This window comes from Chanos chanos, chromosome 4 (genome assembly GCF_902362185.1).
Source record: "Chanos chanos chromosome 4, fChaCha1.1, whole genome shotgun sequence".
In the NCBI taxonomy this organism is placed as follows: domain Eukaryota; kingdom Metazoa; phylum Chordata; class Actinopteri; order Gonorynchiformes; family Chanidae; genus Chanos; species Chanos chanos.
The window spans coordinates 46,245,366-46,267,210 of NC_044498.1; the positions used below are offsets into that span (position 1 = coordinate 46,245,366).

The window sequence follows — 21,845 nt, forward strand, 5'->3', positions numbered from 1 at the left end:
AAAACTGACTGTTAGTCGTTCTGAGATAGATAGATCTGCTACATACGAATCTCTTACCAGTAGGAAACATCCAGAGGGCAGAAGAATTGCCTCTTGATGAGGTCAGCAAAGAAGGCCTCTGTTTCCCGACATGCTGTGCCGTTACCTATGACAACAGTCTGACAGCTTGGTGAGCAGAGAACACAAAAAAAAGAGAGAAAAAGAAAAAAAGAAGAAAAATATACGTATGTAACATCAATAATATGCATTCAAACAGTCCAGTTACACTGGATAATGACTAAATCACCATATCCTACCACATACTATACCATATACTGACACACACAAACCACATCACACAAAGTCATATCAGAAAATTCTGTCCCTGTCCATCGCCCATAACGTAATCAGTTTAACAAGGACAAAAATATGTGTCAGTATTTAAAACCAGTTGTGAGGCGTGCGTGTGGCATTTCTACTGAGGCAGCGCGCTCAGGCGGCTGCGGCCGCAGTACCTGTGTTTGATCATAAGGTGGCGCAGTTTATCAGCTTCCTTATGTCTGCCCGAGCCATGCAGGTAAACCACATCTGTGTGTATGATCTGACCTGAGACAGAGAGATAGGAAGGGGGGAGACGGGAAGAGATGAAAGGCTCACTGTGAGTGGCTGTGAGCTTATAAGCCAGGGAAGAAGTGAGAGAAAATGAGAGGACAAGTTTTTTTGGGGGGGGGGGGGGGGGGGGGGGGGGGCGGGGGCAAATGCCTGCACATCTCCTTTTCTTCACCTCTCAACTCAACTCTTCATTCACTTGTTTCTCACTCCCTCTCTCCTCCTCTCTCTCTCTCTCTCCACAGGAGGGCAAGGACTGCTGTTTGCTCCCTGTACTGATGAAGGTATGACAGATCCACTCGGACAGTTCAGGATGGGGGAGATCATGTGACCACACACACCCACAGACCTGTCACTGTCACACTGATCCTTGCATGTGGAGAGTGTGTGTGTGTGTGTGTGTGTGTGTGTGTGTGTGGAGGACACATGAGGTGGTGCTGCAGGGCAGAGGGGAAAAACAAGGCAACACCAGCAGACACACACCCGCCGGGCCGATCAACCGCCTGCGATGGGGCACAGTGTGGACTCCACCCCACACCGAGTGCCCAACAGGTATTTGCTCTCCAACACGTCAATCAGGGGCAGGTATAAGGAGAACTCTTAAGGATGAATAAATCGGGTGACTGAACAAAAATGCTCATCTCTCTTTTCTTTTTTTTTTAAATTAAATTTGGAGGACTGAACAAAAAAAATCAGCATTAATATTTAAAACGGTGTAGAAATAGGGGGGAAATGTAACGGGGATTTTTGTTCTTTTAAGGAAACTACGTGAGAGTAGTGAGGGATGCATAAAAAGTCATTTTTAAACCTGAAGTATCTATCTCAGGCTTTTTTCTGAGCCTCTCTCTGACATGCTGTACACTAATCCCATGGCTCTTAACACATCACCTTTTGTCTTGGCTTTGGTTAAAAGAGGTATGAACCAGGACAACCACTATTTATTCCACTCAAGTAAAGGGAATAAAGATGATTAAAAACACAAATGATGAAATCATTTTCTTTGAAAACCATAGTTTAAAAAAAAATTAAATAGGTTCCTTTGCAGATATTTCCTCAGAAACAGATTAAAATCAAATACAAATGTAGTGTCCACAGCAGTTCTTCAATCTGAAGCTTTTTTTTTTTTTTAAATAAATATATATATAAATATATATAAAAAAATATATAAAAAATATAAAAAAATATATATTTGTATTAATTCAAAAAGATGTATGTATGTATAAATGTATTTCAATACATTAAGTGTTATATCTTCTTTAAGTTTGAGGGGGGAAAAACACAATCCTATGAACTAAACATAGAAATTTAGAATAGAAAACTCTCCAGGTGAGGAACTGAAAATTCAAGGTCATGATAAATATAAAATTTGGAGTTGTCTTCAGAGAAAACTGGGACATTTCTAATTTTTTCTTTTATTATCATACATCTGCCCGTTTTTGATGCTGACGTTTAAGTTTGATTTAGTCGTATGGAAGAGCCGGACTCAGAGTGGGCTGCTGGGGACTCTCACCGTTGGCAGAGAGGACAGCCAGTTTACATCCGTGCCGGAAGCCCGGGTCTATTCCCATTATGACACGACCTCGCACGGGACACATCAACAAACGCTGACGCAGGTTACGCACAAACATGGCCACAGACTCCTTCTCTGCGCTGGCGGTCAGTTTAGTCCTGAGATACAGAATGAGAAAGAGAAAGAAAGAAAGAAAATGAATGAAGGAAGAAGGGAGAGAAGCAAATGAAACATAAATAAACACTCTTCATTTAGATAGCGTTTTAAAGGTGATTTTTTTTTCCCACCTGTCCATCTAATGGACAAGGGAACGTTTCTGTTTAGTTTATGCAGCAATTTAAACCAGGTCAGTGAGTCTTGTGACAAAGGAGAAACAAACCAGATATTAAAACACAAACACATACATCAGTGTCACTGTACGACAACCTAAATGATGTCAATGATGAAATGTATCTGGGGATTTACAAAAGCTCTTTGCCAGAAAGAACATGATTTCGTTTGAAATGAATAGCAAATGTCTTTTTCGCTACATCCATAATCCATGAGAATAAGAAATGTTTAGATCACCATTAATAAACAATAATAAAATGAAATTACTATCGCACTGAAAAAAGGATGTTTTAGGTCAGCAAAATTAGGTCTAAAGCAAAAAAGGACATGAACTATGCACCGGACAATTCGTTTCAGCACAGCACACAAGACTGTTATGACATCTTATTATATAGAGTCAATTCTATGAAATTATAAGTGGGGAAAAAAAAAGTGTTTTTTTTCTGAGAATAAATGTTGTCGAGCATCATTCGGACAGATGACGCACCTGTAGGATCTGATGAGCAGTGGCAATATGAGTCTCTTATAAGAATCCTCCACAGCGTCATTCAAAATCTTCATCAGCTCCGGCCGAGCAAAGCCCTGTGGTCTCCACCTGTACAGCAAGCATCTTTCTCTTATACGTTCAGACATGGACACTTCTTACACACTATCCACTTTCACATATCAACTGTTTTAAGTATAATTTTTTAGTTGTAAAAGATATAAATATTTATATAATTCTGTAAAAGAGACATTATAACATATTTTATTGCATTATTGGGCTGACTGATAAAAAAAGAAAAAATGATTTCAAAATAGATCAAATCTTTTGATGTGCATGGTACATATGAAACCTTGTATATAAAACAATAATCTTCAGCATATAAAACAACATCTTCAAAAAGCCTGAATAAAAAGATTAGGTGTACAAGACAATTACATTTATTTTAAATTCTGAATATTTTTTTAACAGACAGATAAATATTGAAAGTGACAAGACAAGAACACGCTCACACACACACACACACACACACACACACACACACAGAGAAAGAGAGGATCTGATGTTGGGGTTTCTGCCAGCAGACTGACTGAAGCCAAGAGAGGAACTGAGATGGTGGGTTTAATTACAGGGCATCTTCAACACGGGAAAAAAAATGTTTGTTTTTTTTCAACACATTTAAGCCAGATTATCAGAATGAACAAGATAAAAAAAAATGCAAAAAGAAAATCTAATGTATGCAGATATTTCAAAACATATATTTTCACATTACTTTGATATTTGTCACTACTAGATGTACAGTCCTTAATTGCTGAACTTAATGAAGAAACTGGATGAAAAAGACAAAAAGACAAAGCCGTTTTTTCCCAGCAATTTGGTTGAAATGTTAAAATTAAAAAGAAATTAATTACAAAACTATGTCACAATTATTCAGATCTATTATTCCATATTACAAAACAGTAACATAACATTTACAGAACATACATTATTTTGTTATGTTACATTATATTACATTATCATATTATGTTATATTATTTAATATTATATTATATTATATTATATTATATTATATTATATTATATTATATTATATAAATACTCTCTAGAAGATGTGAATCAAGTGACTTTCTTATCTGCAATACTAAGTGAAGTTCACCAAACACATAAGGTTCCTTGCAAAATTCCTTGTTTGTTTTTTAATGAGTTTTTGGTATTGAAAGCGGCTCACTTGTCACTTGTACACCCAAAAGATCTCTTGAACTTCACCATATTACTGACTGTTATCCAGATCTGGGTGCGTATGTACCATAGTCAAATTATACTGCTGTAAAGGGGCAGAAGTGGAGGAAAGTAGAGAGCTTGAACATGTGTGTATGTAGTGGTTGGGGGGGGGGGGGGTGGTTGGTGGTTGGTGGGAGACTGACCTGACGTTGACGCACCACCTACAGAAGTCATTCTTCACCCAGTCGGGGATGTTGACCTTCACTGTCAGAATCTTCAGACTCTCCCCTCGGTTAATGGCCAGTGTCTGTGAGGAGAGGGTAACCTGTTGAGACAGCCGACACAAGGCCAGGCACGGGACTGCACTGTTGGTGCCGCCCCCGCCCACAACCCCCTTCTCCCCTCCCCTCCAATGCCTTCCTTAAACCGGCGCACACTCTGTAAAGACCTGTTCAAACGGTTCCAGTGCCTGCCTCTCGTCTCTCTCACCAGCCCTCTAAGGCAAAGTGACATGCTGTTAAGCAAATAGTTTTAAGTGTCTGACCTTTTCTGAGGAAAACCTTTTGAAAGGAAAGAGGGAGGGAAGAGATGACCCATCAATCTGGACTCGAAGCGGAAGAGCAGAGCTGACAAATGCCATGCTGCCACCAACCCCCCCCCCCTCCCCCCCCCCCCCCCCCCCCCCCCCCCCCCTCCAAACACACACGCGCGTATACACCCCGCCCGACCACTACCGAGAAGGCATCTACGCCCTCCACATCACTAAACAGCTAATGGCCTGATCAAGATGTGAATTAATGCAGCAAGAAATATGATGAAAATTATATTTCCTTATTTTGGCATTTTCTCGCCCTGAGGACGCTGTTTACTTGGGTTTTCTCATGCGATGCTCATCACATTTGAAGTTTCGCACGAGATCGAGAAATAGTCAAACACGGCACGAACTTTTTGTTCCAACCCCCCCCCCCACCACCACCGTCCAGTCTCCAAACCAGACAGAGACAAAGGTTCCTTAAGTAAACTGATTTCAAAATTCATTTTGAACCTTTAAATTAGTCAGCGACTAATTGTGTCTATCAATACCACTGACAAACAGTATTAGGAGAGACAGAGAAAAAGAGGGAGAGAGAGAGAGAGAGAGAGAGAGAGAGAGAGAGAGAGAGAGAGAGAGAGAGAGGCAGAGAGAGAGAGAGAGAGAGAGAGAGAGTGAGAGAGAGAGAGAGAGAGAGAGAGTGAGAGAACCTAGCGGCAAACACCGCACGAGATGAATGTGACAGCTACCTGTGCCACTGTCAAGCATGTCAAGTTCAAAATGGAGTTGCTCAGGGGAGGTGAGCTGCTTCTCCCTACAAACTACACCTGTATCATCACAATCACAGTTCACACGGCAACGCACACTGCCACAGCTACTGCTCAGGCCACGTAACACTCACACGGCGTCAAGCGTCCGGGTCCAAACGTCTTCCTTTCAAAGAGCGATGCCCCACATCTTTAGGTCAACGCCAACCGCTGGAATTAGAGTGTATCTAAGTGAGTTTGCGTCAGAACTCCAATACCCACGTTTCTAATGTGTAATCAGCGTAGAGGCGATGAGATGCAGTTGTGCTCCATCATCTCTCACGTCCCCTTCTTCTTCTTTTTTTTTTTATATGAACATATTTTATTGCCATTTTAGGAATCCTCACAAAACAGTACAATAACATAAGATGCTCCTGTAGTGAACTTGTATAGCCCCTCTCCCTCCCTCTACCCCCCCCCCTCCAAACCCCCCACTTAGTCTTTTGAGCTCCTAATCACATCCCCTTCTTATCTAGAACAATTATTCAATGTGTATGTGTAGCCCTCTCTATATGACAATAAGGAATATAAAGGCAAAGGTAAAAAAAAACAAAAACATGTGAAGCAGCTTAAAAAGTCTTTTTTTCCTCTCTCTCTCTCTGACATAAAAAAAATGCTGACATTAAAGCTGAATTCTAAGAGAGGTTTCTGAGGGAGATTTCGGTTGTCTGCTACAGGTCGGACAAAATCTGACCCGCTCTTTAAGGAAGGAAATCCAAATGTGACACATTCATGTAGACGGAGAAAAGTAAAACACTGGACCGATCGGGTTTCTCAACAACAATCATATCATAATTGTAAAAATATGAGGAATGCAAGTTACATAGATGGATATTATTCTTAAGACTGAGCAATTCCAATTCAATATTTACTCTCCAAATAAAAGCGAGGGACGACCACAGAACAGAGAAAGAGAAAAGTCCCAAGCAAAACAAGAACGGAGGTTGAACTTTAAACCCTTTATCTGCTCATGTGCCGGAAAATAAATATACACTACACGGAGCTCCAAACACACCGATGACCGTACACAGCGCAAAATAACTCAGGCCAAGCATTTATCCAAAAAATATATGCAGTGATCTCACGAGCTTTAAACCTTCAAAACAATCTAATGATTTAGGGATGGATGATGGGATTATTCTGCTATCCAATGGCAATAAAAAAAAAATTAGTAATAAAAAAAAAAAAAAACAACAAAAAACACATTAATACGTTAATTGTGTTTCGAAATAGAAAATAAAACAGGAGGTGCGATAGATACTGGGAAAAAAAAATTGTTTTCAAAACTTGAAGAACCTGACACGAAAAGGTTGCTGTTAAAATGATCTGTGGACTTGATCAACAGTAAAATGTGAAACTCGCCCCCAAAACATCTTTTGATATTAAATGACCATAAAAGACCTTTGACTCAAAAGCCTCATGTTTTATAAAACACGAGGAACAAAAATGTGCTATTTTTTTTTTTTTTTTTGGTCCCTCACACAAGACTTACCAGAATTAGACAACTCCATGTTATCACACAGTCCACAACTCATTTAAACAATTAATTTCAGTGTGTCTAGTAAATATCCATCACAAACGGCACACTTTGCGTTTTAGGGAAAACACATCTGGATGACAATTGTCTTATCCATATTTGCCCCTCAAATACTGACGTTGATCAATTAGTCCTATGTGGGCGAATTAGAGTACCACTGTACTCTAGGCTACTCAGAGACAAGAGGACTGACAACTCAAATCTTATTAGAGCCAGTGAAACACAAACGGAGGAGAGACTGTGAGCCATGAGCTTCTCCGGGATCGGAGTTAGAGAATGAAGTTAAACTGATATCCTGCATAATATAACGTGCTCAGAAAAAATGTTGACCATTTACTTAAAATCCAGCCAGATACCACCTTTTAAAAAAAAAGTGATTGCATCAAAATGTCTGTGGTTCAGACAATAAATGTGCATTGCAATGAGAGGACAGACAGAAAAAAAAAAAAGAAAGAAAAAGAAAGAAAGAAGAAAGCTGTTAAATTGTTTCTGCAGATGTCACGGTTCTGGGGAAGAAAAAATCCACATCATTCTTGTCCCCCTCATAAATAAGTGGTCTAAGTAGCGTAATCGTCGGACTAATTAAGAAATCGACGCAAATTCTCATTACTGGATAAGTGCGAACAAGAACACGACAGCATTTTGTAACGTGACTGGCCACCCCCCCCCCCCCCCCCCCCCGCATTTCTAAACGCGATGACAATCTTAAGAAACACGACAATCAGGAACAGATGACTTGAAAGCGAAGTTTTCTATAATGCACCACATGAAACCAATCATCCCTTACAACCCTTTAAAAAAAAAAAAAAAAAAAAAAAGGCCATGCGTTTAAATGGAATTGTGTATTTCAGACCAAACCCAGCCTAACATTCTTTCAAGCTGTGACTCAGAGAGAAGCGTACTTGCGTTTGTCCTCTCCTACAAACACAGCCTGTGAATTTGAACTTTGTAAAACACACAGGACCGTGTGCTTAATGAAAAACAAAAGGAGTCACAAAAGCATTTGACCTCATTTTGATTTTCTTCCCTTGTCCGAGGGTTAAGGTTTTTACATCTGGTGTGTGAGCGCTGCATTGGTGTTTCATGAAAGGAAAAAAAAAAAAAAAAAAAAAAAAAACGGAGTGTTTTTTAGCAGGTGAGCCAATAGAGGTCTGTGTGTGTGTGTGTGTGTGTGTGTGTGTCTGATGGAAAGACGGTGTCTATGCCCGGAGAATGACCCGCTGTGCGGGAACGTCACACGGTAGTCGCAGCTGCAGGGCTAATGTGGTGGCCATGGAGAGAAATGCTTAACAATCAATCAGAGAATGGTCACCTGACAGCCACCTTGTCAGAACACATCTGTCACCTCTGGAAAGCCACAGCTGCCCACAGACGGCGTGTGTTCCAGCACTCAGTCCAAAACGAACACACACACACACACACACACACACGCACACACACACACACACGCACGCACTTGATTTTTCAGGTATTGTGATGTGAGGCCTCATTAGGGGGGCTGACCCTGCGTGTATGAGAAAATACCAGCCGATATCCAGGTCTAAATATAATTCTTGCCCTGCCGTAAATGCTCATGTCACCGAGAATACGATCCAGGACAACACACACACAAAATTTTAAACTGTTCAAAGTATGCAATTAAGTGAATTCACAAGTGTAACTTACAACTAATGTCATTTTTAAACCAAAGGAAACATGTGAGAGACATCTGAATACATTGATTTAAACCTACAAGTTCAAAATAGGCTTAACTTACACATTCGTTAATGAGTTTGATCAGTATAAGGGTACACAGAATTAGAATTACTGGTTGAGTCAAACCCCGGGATTCAAAGAGGGTTTGATCACCACAATAAATCAGAATTAATCGAGGGTTACCTAATTCAAGGAGTTACATTAACAACATTAAACGACCCATGCCAATACATGCAGGCCATAATCAACTTCAAACTGAGAGCTTTTTCGGTTGTGTATTCCATTAAAAGCAGGAACTCCTATGCAGACTATCACGGAAACAAGACCACTTTCATGAGCAGAGCTTAACTCGGCAACACACTTGACCACTGCAACAGACATGTACGTGCACACACACACACACACACACTTCCATAGTCTTAATACACTCCAACAGCACATGTGCTAAATAAAACAAGCAAGTGTGTGTGTCCACACATGCCTCCTGTCACAACACATTCCGTTCTCTTCCCTCCAAACACAACGAAAAGGTTCATTTTAGCCAGAGTGTGACAGCTTGCAGGTCACAGCAAGCTCAAATTAACACTTGCTGACATCTGCATCACCAAATTAACAACGGCTACAGTCAACGTTTTAAAGAACACAAGCCTTTCACCACTCATTCACGCACTTACTACATCACACACACACACGCACGCCCACACACACGCGCTCACACACGCACACGCACCCCCACACGCACACACACACGCATACATACACGTACACATACACGCACACGCGCTGCCTTGCTCTCTCTCTCACTCAGTCATTGCGAAGGCCCACAAGCAGCTGTCATTACAGAGAAATGCCTGTCAATCTTAGCCTCTAATCCAAAGGCACGCAAACGGGGACATGTCACATATGCTAAAAGGGGGAGAGGGGGGAATGACTGGAGGATAGGGGGAGCGGCCAAAGAGAAGTAAGGAGGGCGGAGAGGATGACAGAGCCGCTGTGACATGTGGCCAGACACCAACTCTGGGTAACCCGGGTGCCACCAGCTGACAGGGGTGGGGGAGATGTGGGGGGTGTGTAGGGTGTGTGTGGGGGGGGTGGGGTGGGGGTGGGGGGGGGTGGTGCAAGGAGAAAGGAGCGAACTAACCTTCACTGACAGGAGCACATTAAAAAGTAGTGGAGAGGACTTATGCTAATGTCACAGCACTGAGAGAGAGTGTGTGTGTGTGTGTGTGTGTGTGTGTTTAAACGGCAAGCTGGACTGGAGAGAGAGAGCGAGAGCGAGGGAGAGAGAGCGACAGAGAGCTCAGTTTACAGGGCATGCAGGCTGCATATTTCTCTGACAGAATAGAACAGATTTCTAATGGAACGTCTTCAAAATAAACATCCCAGAGCCTCTGACTGCCAACATGAAAGACAAAGAGGTGAGGCAGACTGCCCCAAATTCCTCAGCTGACAGTTACACAACGGACATGACACATCACCATTTTAGCCTGGACACAATATTATACCGTTTAACACATTTTAACAACCACGATCACGACCGATAGCTGGCATCGAGGCGCTGGAAGCTGTCAAACTGTATTGCACAAGGATTACCACCTGTCATTTTTATGTTAGGTGGATCAAATCACACGTGTGTGTTTGTGTGTGTGTGTGTGTGTTTGTGTGTGTGTGTGTTTGTGTGTATTCGGGGCGAGGGGGGAGGGGGGCCCAACTAGCAGCATCTGGTGAATGTTCAGTTTTCTTCCAGGAATAAAGCTCATGTGAGAAAGCCATTCAAACTCTGACCTGATGATGTTGGATGCGTTGGACGTCGCAGGTGAAGTCAGAATACAAGAGGAACTTGTCCACGTCTTTAGGTTTGCTCTTCTGATCCCCTTGTTTATACTGCTGCTGCTCTTTCACGGCTGTCTTAGACACTTTAGACTGGATGGTTACCTTGCTTTTTTCACACCTGTGAGAGAACGCAAAACACACACACACACACACACACACACACGGGGAAAGTCACTAAGGTGATGAGCAGCGGGTGTATTAGATCATTTCAGTGTCAGGGTTGACCTAAGATTCAGAGCTCAAGGGAAAGCGTCAGACGGCCTCAACCCCTAAGTCGCAACGTACAAAAAGAAATGATCACGGGGAAAAAAATAATAATGTTTGAAACAAAAGACGCTGCTGTGTGAAAAAAAACGTGACAGAGAAGACAAGAGCAGAAAATGGGAGACTCACAGTGAACGGACGTAGGTGAGGGTTTCGCCGTCCTTGGCGATCATATCCGCCAGAATCTGCTCTATGCCTGTAATTACATCTTCCACGGTGGACAGACCTGAAGGCAAGGAGTCAATGAAAGGACACGCACAACTTTACAGGATACCCTGACTTGACAATTTATGAATTCTTGGCCAGAACGTTTGTAGATTTAAGCTGAAGAAAGTAGAAAAGTCTTAAAAAGTCTCAATAAAGACCAGCGCACACAATTCAGTCATTGAACATGACAAGAATAAGACCAAATATGGGTAACTTCAAAACCATACAAAACTACCTCATAAAAGTGAACATCTATAATAGTTCTTATGTTCAGCAATTGCTTGTAAATAGGCAAAAGTGAATAACCTCATTGTCGTAACCGTCTGTTACTCTGAATTCCACAGTGCTTTGCTGCCATCTAGTGCCCAAATGCATGCACGCAGTGTAAGCTCCTTGCTCAGTGTGAAACAAACTGGTGTTTGAATCATGGATTGGCTGGATATCAGACAGCAGCACTTGTATGCTGATGTTCAAAATCTGGTTGATTTCCATCACTGAGTAAAAGCTGAAAAACTGAAATAAACGTTTTGAATCGCCAGTACGGGTCGGGCCACGACCTGTGAATTCTGTGCGCCGTGTGGATGATCAGCAGTTTGGACCACGGACATCCGCAACCTGCAAACTCAGATGCATGCCGCACAGGACCGATTTTGGACAGCGCTGGAACGTACCCTCAGTGTTGGGCTGAATCCAAGAGTGAAGGTTCAGCGTCTGAGGAGTCTGCAGCAGGGCCAACGCCGCCGGTTCCAGTCCTAGCTGCTTTGCCCGCCGCGCTTTCGATAGCTTACTGCCTTTCTTGTAGGGGGAATACTGCATAAACACAGGGTCAGTGTAAGTGGGTATGAAGGAAGAGGGAGACTTGGACAGATTGATTCAAAAAGAGAAATTTGGTTTAAAAAAAAAAAAAAAATCTCCCAGGAAAGAAATGTATGACCACATGTCATTTTATGCTTTCGGTTTGGTGTACTGCCACACACTCACAGAGACAGAGTTGGAAATACCTCTGTCAAAGACTAACCACATGGTCCAGTTCATCGGCGGACTTGCAATTTTTCAAAGCCTCCTCCAGTTCAGCGGTGAGCTGCCCTTCCTTCTTTAGTGTCTGCGTGATGGACTTGCCCTTTCTTGACACAGAGCTTCAATACACAAACACACACAAGGCAAAGATCAGTGAACCAAGACACACTCGTCACAATTTTTAAACGGTGTCTGCTGCCATCTAGTGGACAAACTTGACACTATTCACATTCCGATCTCCCTTGTGTGTTTCACTTGCTTGTCTACTCCCTCATGCTTCCTTCTCTTCATCTTACATCATATAAATAAACCCCTCAGTCACACCAGTCTTTCCTTCAAGACTCTCACCTGAGTTCCTCCAGTGCTAACTGCACGTCTCTGACAGCATCTGCATCCATGTGGTTAATCAGCTCTTTCCTGTAGCGTACGATAAAGGGGATGGTGTTTTCTTCATGTAGCAGCTGGGCGATATTGGCACACACCCATGTCTCCACACCTGTCTTATCAGCAAGCACCTAAAAAAAACCAGAACAAAGTGGTGATTCAAAAAAAAAAAAAAAAAAAGTCGCATATTTCATTGGACCGCCTTTAGCTTTGATTACGGCATGCCTTCGCCGCTGTATCGTTTCGACAGCCTCAGGCAACGTCACGACATTTATTTCTGTTCCGAGTCGCATTCATCGGAGTTAAACCACTCCGTAAAGTCTTCTCCAGCACATCCCAAAGACTTTCAACGGGGTTAAGGTCAGGACTGTGTGGTGGCCAATTCATGTGTGAAAATGATTCCTCATGCTCCCTGAACCACTCTTTCACAGGCCCAATGAATTTTAGAATTGTCGTCCTGGAATACGTCCGTGCCATCAGGGAAGAAAAAAATCCATTGATGGGACAACCTGGTCATTCGGTGCAATCAGGTACTCAGCTGACTTCATTTTATTGCCACATAACACCTAGACCTGACCAACTGAAGCATAACACTGCCTCCAGAGGCTCCAAATCCAAACTGCGACTTTTTTTTTAGGCCCGGCAGTGTATCTAACTAGCCCGAGTACTACATGGCTCTCAGCAGAATGATGTATCCAGACAGAGTGTGGCCCTTGACAAGAGGAAATGACCACTGAGGGCAGTTACATGTTTCATGGCATATTGTGCTAAACGGAGGATAAAAAAAAAAAAAAAAAAGTAACAAACCTTAATGGGGTCCCAGTTCATCGGAAGCCCTTCACCTAAAATATCTCCTGACTTAACGGCGGCTGCCCGTCTTCCCTCGGGGGCACTGGTGGTCTTCTGCTTTTTCTGGGCTGGCTCATCGAAGGTGAAGTCCTCCTCAGGTTCCTCCTTTTTCATCACTGGTAGCTGCTTACTGGAACACGGCCCCTCAGCCATTCCGCTTCCTGTTGTTCCCTCGCTGTAAATGTTGATGGACAGCCTCTGAAATGCAGAAAAACAGTGACAGGTCATATTGTTAAATCAGTGTAAAATTTATGACAAAAAAGTATAATAAAATACTATCAGCGACTGATTTCTGGGATCCTCTCTGGTCATGATAAAGCAGCATATCAGTATATCTGGTACCGGATTCACATTTACTCCCAGAATACCATATCTGAATCCGTAAAAAACACTGGAATATGCAACTGTTACAAGGAAGTTTTACTTACCTCCTCCTTGACGTTCATTGACTGCTGAGGTACCCTTGTCTCCCTGACAACATCACTGCTTTGCTGTCCCTCATTGGGTGCCTGTTCCTGCTTCACTGTGTTAAGACTCTTGGGAGCTCTGGACTTCCTCTCTGTTTTCGGTTTGGATTCTCTGGGTTTTGCTACTCTCTTTGTTACTGGCTTCTTCTCAGCCATTTCACCTTTCCTCTTCCTCCCTCTTCCTTTGGTCTTATCTTCCTTCGAATCAGGTATCCACTCCTCCTCACACTCCTCCTTACTGTCATTCTTTGGCATGCTTGACCTTGGGATGCAGAGTGAAGTTTATAAGACTAGAATTTTTGACATGTACATAGAATAGAACTGACCATAATCCCCGCAACCATTCGTGAGTTAAAATGCCACACATTCTACACCTTCATATCTCATGAAAGATATGTTAAAATAAGATTATTTCAATAACACACAGGGGGGAGACGAGAAAATGAAGGGGGGGGGGGGGGACTTACGGGTCATCATCTTCGTCAGACGTTGACTCCTTATAAACTTTGACCGTTCGTGTTCTTCGAATCATCTTGACCAGATAAGTGAAGCCCGCTGACTTAAGACAAGGTTACACACAGGCAATGCTTTATGATTTTTTTCGTGTAGCATGAATATGTATAGTTACAGTAACACTCAATGGTTATCTCTCAAATTTAGCAACGTAACTATAGCTATAGCTCCTGAGCATGAAGTCTTTGCATGGCAGCTGTAGCTAATGTTGTTTAAGTATTTGTTCCAGTTTTAGCTGTTACTGTTACCATTACCATTACGAAAGTACAGTTTGCCTGTGTTGTTTAATAAGCTGTATGGTTGTTTGGAAAGACATGGCTTTCTGACATAAGGTTGTATGGTACTTTGAAATATGATTAGTCTTCGCACAAAAGAGAGGTGCAAATTTGAATTTAGCGCGGCGTGGTGGTGATGTGGTCCAGGAGACGGGTAGCATGTTTGCTATCTAACTTCAGTTATATCCTAACGCCTTTGGTGCAGTATATGCGGTACGGTTATCAAAGCGTGACACTGTAAAAAGGCACTCACGTTGCTTCTTTTGTTGCCTGTCAACTCTTTGACTCTGTCACCCACACTCACATTAGTTGCTTATAAGAGATGAAAATGTCAACCTTCCCAACAACTCATCTCTCGCCTACGACGTTTCCTTTGCTTTTTTTTTTTTCTTTTTCAAAATAAAAGTCTAGCCTGTTACAAGTAGTAAGATTATAACAAAATGAAATACACACGAAAAAAAACATCAATATATGATCAGTAAAATCGAAGTCACCAAGATATACATATAGATATGATATCAACACAGACTCGAAGAAAGCAGTAAAACTTTATTCACGATTTCAAGAACAACGGTCCAGGAAATACATTTCTTCAGTTCAGTCATCATTGTAGAGATGGAGTTATAATAAACCAGATGCCACAAAAAGCATTAAGTCGTGAAAAATTTTTTCTGAGAGGAAGAAAAGAATCAGGCTGTTTAATTTCCATTAATTAACATAATCAATTGTTTTTACAAAGAAAAACAATCCTTTTAACAAAGTACAGGAAGACCAACATTCAGGACGTATTTCCCTCACTACAGGACAAGATACCAGACGAATAATATTCCACCTGCAAATCAACACACGTGATTGTTCACTGGGACATCAGGCAGACAGGCTGACAAACTGACACACAAACATTTACAGCTATTTTCTTAAGTAAAGCTCTTATCTACAGTATGTCAAGAGAGTCACACAGAATGTTTTTCTTCTAGGCCAGAAATAACACACCCCTATAGCAAACCTGGGTTTCGATGTCTTGTGTCACCAGAGAGATTTCATCTTCGACCACAGAATCCTACGCTGTATCTTTTACCACAAAGCAAACATCAGCCCAAACAAGATACACATTTGCTATGTATAGTATATATAACTGAGCTTTAATGAGGGCAAAGTTAGGATTATGAAAAGGCTGCTTTTACTGTATGTATTAGCCTAATGGTCCATTAGAATCTGATAATGTGCTCTGAATTTTAAAACGACAGTGCTTGCTTTCAAGTATAAGGCCAACCGGTAAGCAAGCAGTGCTTGTACCATTGTGCTGATATGCCACTTCTCCAGTTTGACCCCACACAGTGTGGCCTTTTTCCCTGAATATCCTTTATGGGAACTTAGACCTTGTGTCTCTGCTAAAGCTCAATTTAAAAAAAGTTAGGGATCGGCTAGCACGAGGACAACAAGACCCAAACCTGATTTGAACAGTGAAGCTGTCTGTTTCAGTAGTATTTTTAAATGGGTGGAGGGAGCAGCGGTGGTGGTTGGGGGGGTGACTTTGTGCTACTTTGGCAGTGAAATTCAGTCTTGAATCCAACCAGCTCTAAGATCAGAACTAGATTCCTGTGAATTTCCTGTTTTGTTTTGGTTTTTTTTCCCTCTTCCTTTGCTGATCTCACTCAGATCAGCTTAGACTGTCCTTGCATGTCTTTGTCTTATCAGGACTGAGATTTCTCCGCTGTCTTTCTCTTGGATTCTGCCATCATGTGATCAGGCAGCAGTCCAGACAGCACAGGCCAAGTCGTCTCTTTTCCACACTCCTCCTCTTCTTTGGTGCAAGGATGGCGATGATGGCCTCATCAAACACATTCTTCAGCCCTTTCTGGGTAAGAGCTGAACATTCTACATAACAGCAGGCACCCAACTATGAAATAAAAACAAACAAACAAACAAACAAAAAAACGAAAAACAAAAACACATAAGCCATATGAAGACATTAAGAAGTTATCTCTGAAATCTGGACGTATTGGTGGCCTGGTCCACATTTTTATTGTTTGTTTGTTTGTTTTTATTTTTTCTGAAACTGACAAAGTTGCGATGATGGTCAAGTGCCCCTCATAATCACAGCAATGAACCAAATGTGATCCACATGATCACAGAAAGATTTAATGAAAAAAATATTTATTAAGCCCTTTCTTTCAATGCATGTTTCTACATGCCTATTTTACATAATTTCTTCAAAATACCCTGGCAAAACAATGATTTTACATTATAAATAGCACTGAACATTTCCTATTTATTCGTTTCCTGTTTATTTGAACCGCAGATACATTTTATCATGCACAATACAGACTCTATACGCAGATAACCTATCAGCAAAGTCTGAGGGTGAAGTGCCCTATTCAGCTCTATATATGTGTGTAATATCTATATCTGTATCTATATCTATATATTTAAACATAGAGAGAGAGAGAGAGAGAGAGAGAAAAAGAGGTATGTACAGCTCTATACATATGTACAGTACCTCCCTGGCCAGCTTTTGGCCTTGCTCTGGGGTGAGTGGTTTCTCCTTCATGTTGTTCAGTCTGGCAATGGTCTTAGAGTCATCGCGCAGGTCAGTCTGAAACAGCCAGTTAAAATCTAGGTCAGCCAGTTATTCCAAGTTTTCTTCTTGATCTTTCTACTGCTAAAAATCGGATACATATTAGTCATCAAAAACACCATGAACAGGCAGACCCACGCTGAAACCTGAGACTGATTTAAAACACAGTGACATAGCAACACAATCTCACAAATGCTGTTGTATGATAAAGCATAAATTCCTCACACACATGATATGCACATTTTAGCTGCGAGAACACTCGCACACCGCATTCTGTACAAAGCGTGAGTGTAAAGGGTAGCTGATTTCTGATCTGTAATGGGACAAGCTAATTGAGTTTCAGCTATCTGTGATGGGTATGTGACCCCTAGTACCTCCTGACAGAGAAACACTTAGCGTCTAATAAGTGCTCTCCAACAACAGCCAGCAAAAAAAAAAAAAAAAAACCCCACACATGCATTTCAGCAACTAACCCTCCACTTTGACAGTGTTGTGCATACAGGAACAAACATGAGAAAACAAAAATGAGAATGAGAATTTCCATTTCAACCCAGTAGGACCGGTTAATTTCATTGATTTTTATTCACTCGTGGTATATAAAAATGAATTAGGTCAACTGATGACATTTCAGCGTGGATAAGATGAGTCACGCCTTCAATAAATACATCATATCAAACATATTTTGGAATTTGACACATTTTTGAATATATAGTTATTCCATTATTTGCAGTTATTCCGTGTATTAAGTGCAGCATGTGAAACGGTACATTTTTCCAACAACAGTTCATCTGTGAGTTGCCACTGGTCACGGGTCATTCACCTGTGTGCCTATGAGCAGGAACGGAACTCCGGGCGCATGCTCTCTCAGCTCCTTCACCCACTCCTCCCTAACATTGTGGAAACTGGAAGGGTTCACCACAGAGAAGCAGACCAGGAAGACATCAGTCATGGGATAAGAGAGAGGTCTTAGGCGGTCGTAGTCCTCCTGCCAACGAGAAAACGTCAGATCCAAGACGTATCAGAATCAAATTCGCTGTCCATAGTTCTCAGCTGTTCTGAGTCTACACTGGTTAAACAAAATGGGGAAAATAACAAGCAACTTTTAGGGCTGTAGAGGTAGATCTGGTTTGGCTATGCGTTCAATAGCGTGTGGTTCTAATTGGAGATGTCAGTTCTACATGCGGCTTATAAAACAGCAAGTCAAACTCATTATGATTCCCTCCCACCTGCGTGGAGGACGCGCTGGGTGCAGCATGGCCTTAACTCTCTAAATGTCAAATTCTCTCTCATCCTAGGAACCGTCTCCAACCGGGGCCGCTAACAAGTCTGACATGGCGGCCTCAGTTGCTTACAGACACGATGCAAAATGAAGAACTTCCCATTTGACGCAATTTACTGCTCGTGTGCTTTACAATTTGTGTTTTATAAGCAAAACCGATGTAACGACATGAAAGAATTTAAACAATGTTCTAATAAGGCCACACATCTCAAATAAAACCAAAGCTCGTATCTTTTCAGGTATTTAAACGTGGGAAGGAAATGTGATCAGAACCACAACTCCAAATAAACCCGGTGAAGTCATCAGCGTGAGGACATTTATGAATTCGTTTACAAGGGACAATACATTGTGTTCATAACTGTCCTGTATACATAAAAAACACATGGGGTGACACTGTGATGTCTGGTGGAAAGTTTGTCGACATGTCTGCATCAAAAAGGTATGCGTTTGTGTGTCCTGAACTTCGGAGACATTCCTTATCAGCGCAGTTTGCTGTAAACACAGCACCCATTTAATCTAGTGCTGTAAAAACACACTGATCTCCGTCTTAGTCAACTTTTCTGATCAACCCTCAGCCATTAGTGTTGATAGTAAACAGCCGACAGAAAATCGGAAGTCTTGTCTGAGTTACACCCCACAAAAAGAAGAAAAAAAGATGCAGGCATGCAAGCGTGTGAAATAATGTGAGAAGGTGTGAGTGTGTGTGTGTGTGAGAGTGAGTGAATGAGAGAGAGAAGGAGAAAGACAATAAGAATACACAAAACACTGATGGACTCAGAGGTCAGCAGTTTACAATTTCATACACCAAAAACTGGTTAAACAAAAGGATTGTGAAAGCAGTGCTGTTAATGAGACAGTGGTGACTTCATCTGCGAGTACACTGTGACACATTGAGTGCCGTGTGATGCCACGTGTGAGTCACTGTTCCAGTACCACTCACCACCACGGTCTAAACATTCTACTACAAGACCATTACAGGCTATGAACAGCAAAAAATGGACACATTATTTGTAAAATACATTTTAAAAGTGTAAATTTCCCCAATAGAAACAACTGTAACATATGGAATGAAGAGCACTTTTTAATTTTTTTTTTTTTACCTGCTTTTCATCCATATGACAGAAAGGCATCATAAATAATACGAATGCCAGACTGATTCAGCCTCTTTGGATTTGTCTAACATTTGTTTGAAGTGGCATTCTTTGGCAATCCTGTGAGACCCACTTCCAGCCATAGACCCCCCCCCCCCCCCCCCCCCCCCAAGTTTCGTCCTTGTTTCTTTGTTGCTACTTCCCGTCTGACATCAGTTTTGCCGTGCTTAAATGAAATGTCACCCGCTGCAACATAAATCAATTTTATCAGTATCAAGCAGCTGAAGTTCCAAATGCAATAACATTTAGTCTCAGGTAAAACAGCTGCAAACACGGACTTTATGTCTGCTCGTAAAAATCAACATATCCATCAACCCATCAGTGTCAACGGACAGGATGGACAGACAGACTGAATGAAGGATGGATGAATGGATTGCGCTATTTCATCATTCTCTCATCCTCATACTGCACATAAAACATCACAAGCCAACAGACCACGGCACCAACAACAACATGTATTACACAAATTCACATTTATGCAGTTATTTAGTGATCAACAGCATATGTCATGCATGTCTTCAGTCTAATAATGGCTGGCTGTCTGTCTGTCTGTCTGTCACTCACAGGACAAAAGGTTCTGAACAGTACGGGTTGTCCTAATACAACAGCAAACTTAGACTTCGGAGACAAGAAGTCCATTTGGTTTTTTTCTTTCCTCAAAGCACTACATGTTTCTGATTGGCTGAAGAGTGAATAAACTTGTTTTGCTGGCAAAATTCATTCCTTATTTAAGAAGTGATGGAGACACCAACAGATATCTGGTCCCAAAGGGACCTGTCCACATCCGAACAGAGCAGCACTGCAGGGGTTAGCTGAGGGAGAGAGAGAGCATGTGCAAGATGAGTATCTTTACTCAGCGCTAACCACATATTGCGTGGGGCCCACAGTCTGGCGAAGTCTCCATTTTATATGATCTTAAATCATTTAAAAACTAAAGATATTCCCTTCTTTCAAATTGTCCATAAAAAAAACGTACAGTACTGAAAGTAATGGCGCACACGAAGAGGAGTGTGATGTTTGCTCGAGGATCTTACTCATCCTGACATCAGACATTCAAGCTTATGTTATGACTTCAGAGGCAAAGCGCCTCAGTCAAGACCTCGATCATATCTGAGATAAGATTTGCTTCCAAGCTAATGCTTAAGATAACAATCTGAGTTCCTGAACCTGAAATTCTATATGTAAATGGGAGGAGAGATACAGCAACAGTAATTTTATATTGATGTATCTAAGTCCATTTCTAACAAGTTAAGGCAAATAAAAAAAAAAAAAAAAAAAGAGTGAAGATGCACTTGTGTTTCTCTGAAAACCCAGACAATCCCGATACAGGACCATATTTTTTTGTTTTTCTCCACCGAATGGCTCAAATTACAGTTTGCTGTAAATTTTAACTGTACAATTATGACAGTCCCTGTTGACAACGTTCAGAGTGATACAGTAATGGGTGTGGTGAGAGTGTGTGAGTGTGTTCAGCTCACTCATCGCCCAAGTGGGTGTAAAAGTTGGAGATGTGCAATGCAATGCTTGAGGTGAAAAAAAAGGAAAGAGAATATTCTGTGTCTTTGTCAACAATTCAGGGTACAGAGTGACAATAACCAGTGAAACACAAAGTGAGGACATAATGAATATAACAAAGTGAAAGTATCTGCATTAAAGGTGGACTCGTTGCTGTTGCATTAAAGGAGACTAAAGGTTTTAGTAGCCCACTGAGAACGGCAATAGCCATACACAGACTAAGTGGCTACAGATACGTAAAGAAAAATATCCTCTAAAATGCAATCGTTACACTGTACCTGACCCGCGGTGTCATAAAGTCCCAACAAGTACTGTCGTCCACCAACGTTGACACTCACTGTAAATATATTAAAAGGGTGTTCAGTATGTGTAAGAACATGTGAGAGAGGGTAGTGGAGATCTACACTGCATATTTGACTCCACACCCAAACAGACATAGGAACAAATGGTTTTCATAGTGACCACAATTGACACGCATAGCCCATGTTATTTCATACAATCTATCAGAGTAACATATTTAGCAACATTTGAAAGTGATAAAAACATTCATCAAATATTAAAGTGAAGTATCAGATCTTGTTACATACAAATGAGGAAAAACGTCCTGCAGCTATCGATTCGTATCCACCTCATTCACGAAGGATCTAAGTTAAAACTTAATATCCTTACCCGCATAATGATCAAACACTGTAGGGACGTATTCTTCCGGAAAGGCGTCGTTTGCATAGCTCATTAACAGACACGTTTTACCCACAGCTCCATCTCCAATTACCACGCATTTCAACATAACAGTGCCTGATCCATCAGCCAT

General features: G+C 41.5%; 2 protein-coding genes across 2 annotated transcripts in view; both read right to left on the bottom strand.

Annotated features, from left to right (window-relative positions):
• srbd1 (S1 RNA binding domain 1) overlaps positions 1–14,255 on the bottom strand; it is a 53,450-nt gene extending 39,195 nt beyond the window's left edge. The window contains exons 1-13 of the mRNA XM_030770439.1: positions 14,191–14,255; positions 13,685–13,985; positions 13,215–13,454; positions 12,372–12,538; positions 12,025–12,142; positions 11,678–11,816; positions 10,929–11,025; positions 10,488–10,653; positions 4,336–4,439; positions 2,916–3,023; positions 2,099–2,256; positions 495–585; positions 58–165 (exon numbers count right to left, since the gene is read on the bottom strand). Of these exons, the coding sequence (XP_030626299.1) occupies positions 58–165; positions 495–585; positions 2,099–2,256; positions 2,916–3,023; positions 4,336–4,439; positions 10,488–10,653; positions 10,929–11,025; positions 11,678–11,816; positions 12,025–12,142; positions 12,372–12,538; positions 13,215–13,454; positions 13,685–13,985; positions 14,191–14,255 (1,862 nt within the window). The remainder of the gene's footprint in view (positions 1–57; positions 166–494; positions 586–2,098; positions 2,257–2,915; positions 3,024–4,335; positions 4,440–10,487; positions 10,654–10,928; positions 11,026–11,677; positions 11,817–12,024; positions 12,143–12,371; positions 12,539–13,214; positions 13,455–13,684; positions 13,986–14,190) is intronic.
• A 1,994-nt stretch (positions 14,256–16,249) lies between these two features.
• LOC115809011 (rho-related GTP-binding protein RhoQ-like) lies at positions 16,250–21,845 on the bottom strand. The gene is made up of 5 exons (XM_030770440.1): positions 21,704–21,845; positions 21,313–21,371; positions 17,910–18,074; positions 17,012–17,107; positions 16,250–16,411 (listed from the first exon to the last, which is right to left on the bottom strand). Exons 1-5 carry the CDS (start codon positions 21,843–21,845, stop codon positions 16,250–16,252), a joined length of 624 nt encoding a protein of 207 aa, XP_030626300.1.

Excerpts from the sequence above, each read along its gene's own strand:
- LOC115809011 (XM_030770440.1), bottom strand. The coding sequence starts at position 21,845 with ATGGCTGATGGATCAGGCACTGTTATGTTGAAATGCGTGGTAATTGGA. Across the intron at positions 17,108-17,909 it reads TCCTGCTCATAGGCACACAG|ACTGACCTGCGCGATGACTC; the intron begins GTGAATGACCCG and ends TGGCTGTTTCAG. Across the intron at positions 16,412-17,011 it reads GCCAAAAGCTGGCCAGGGAG|TTGGGTGCCTGCTGTTATGT; the intron begins GTACTGTACATA and ends TTTATTTCATAG.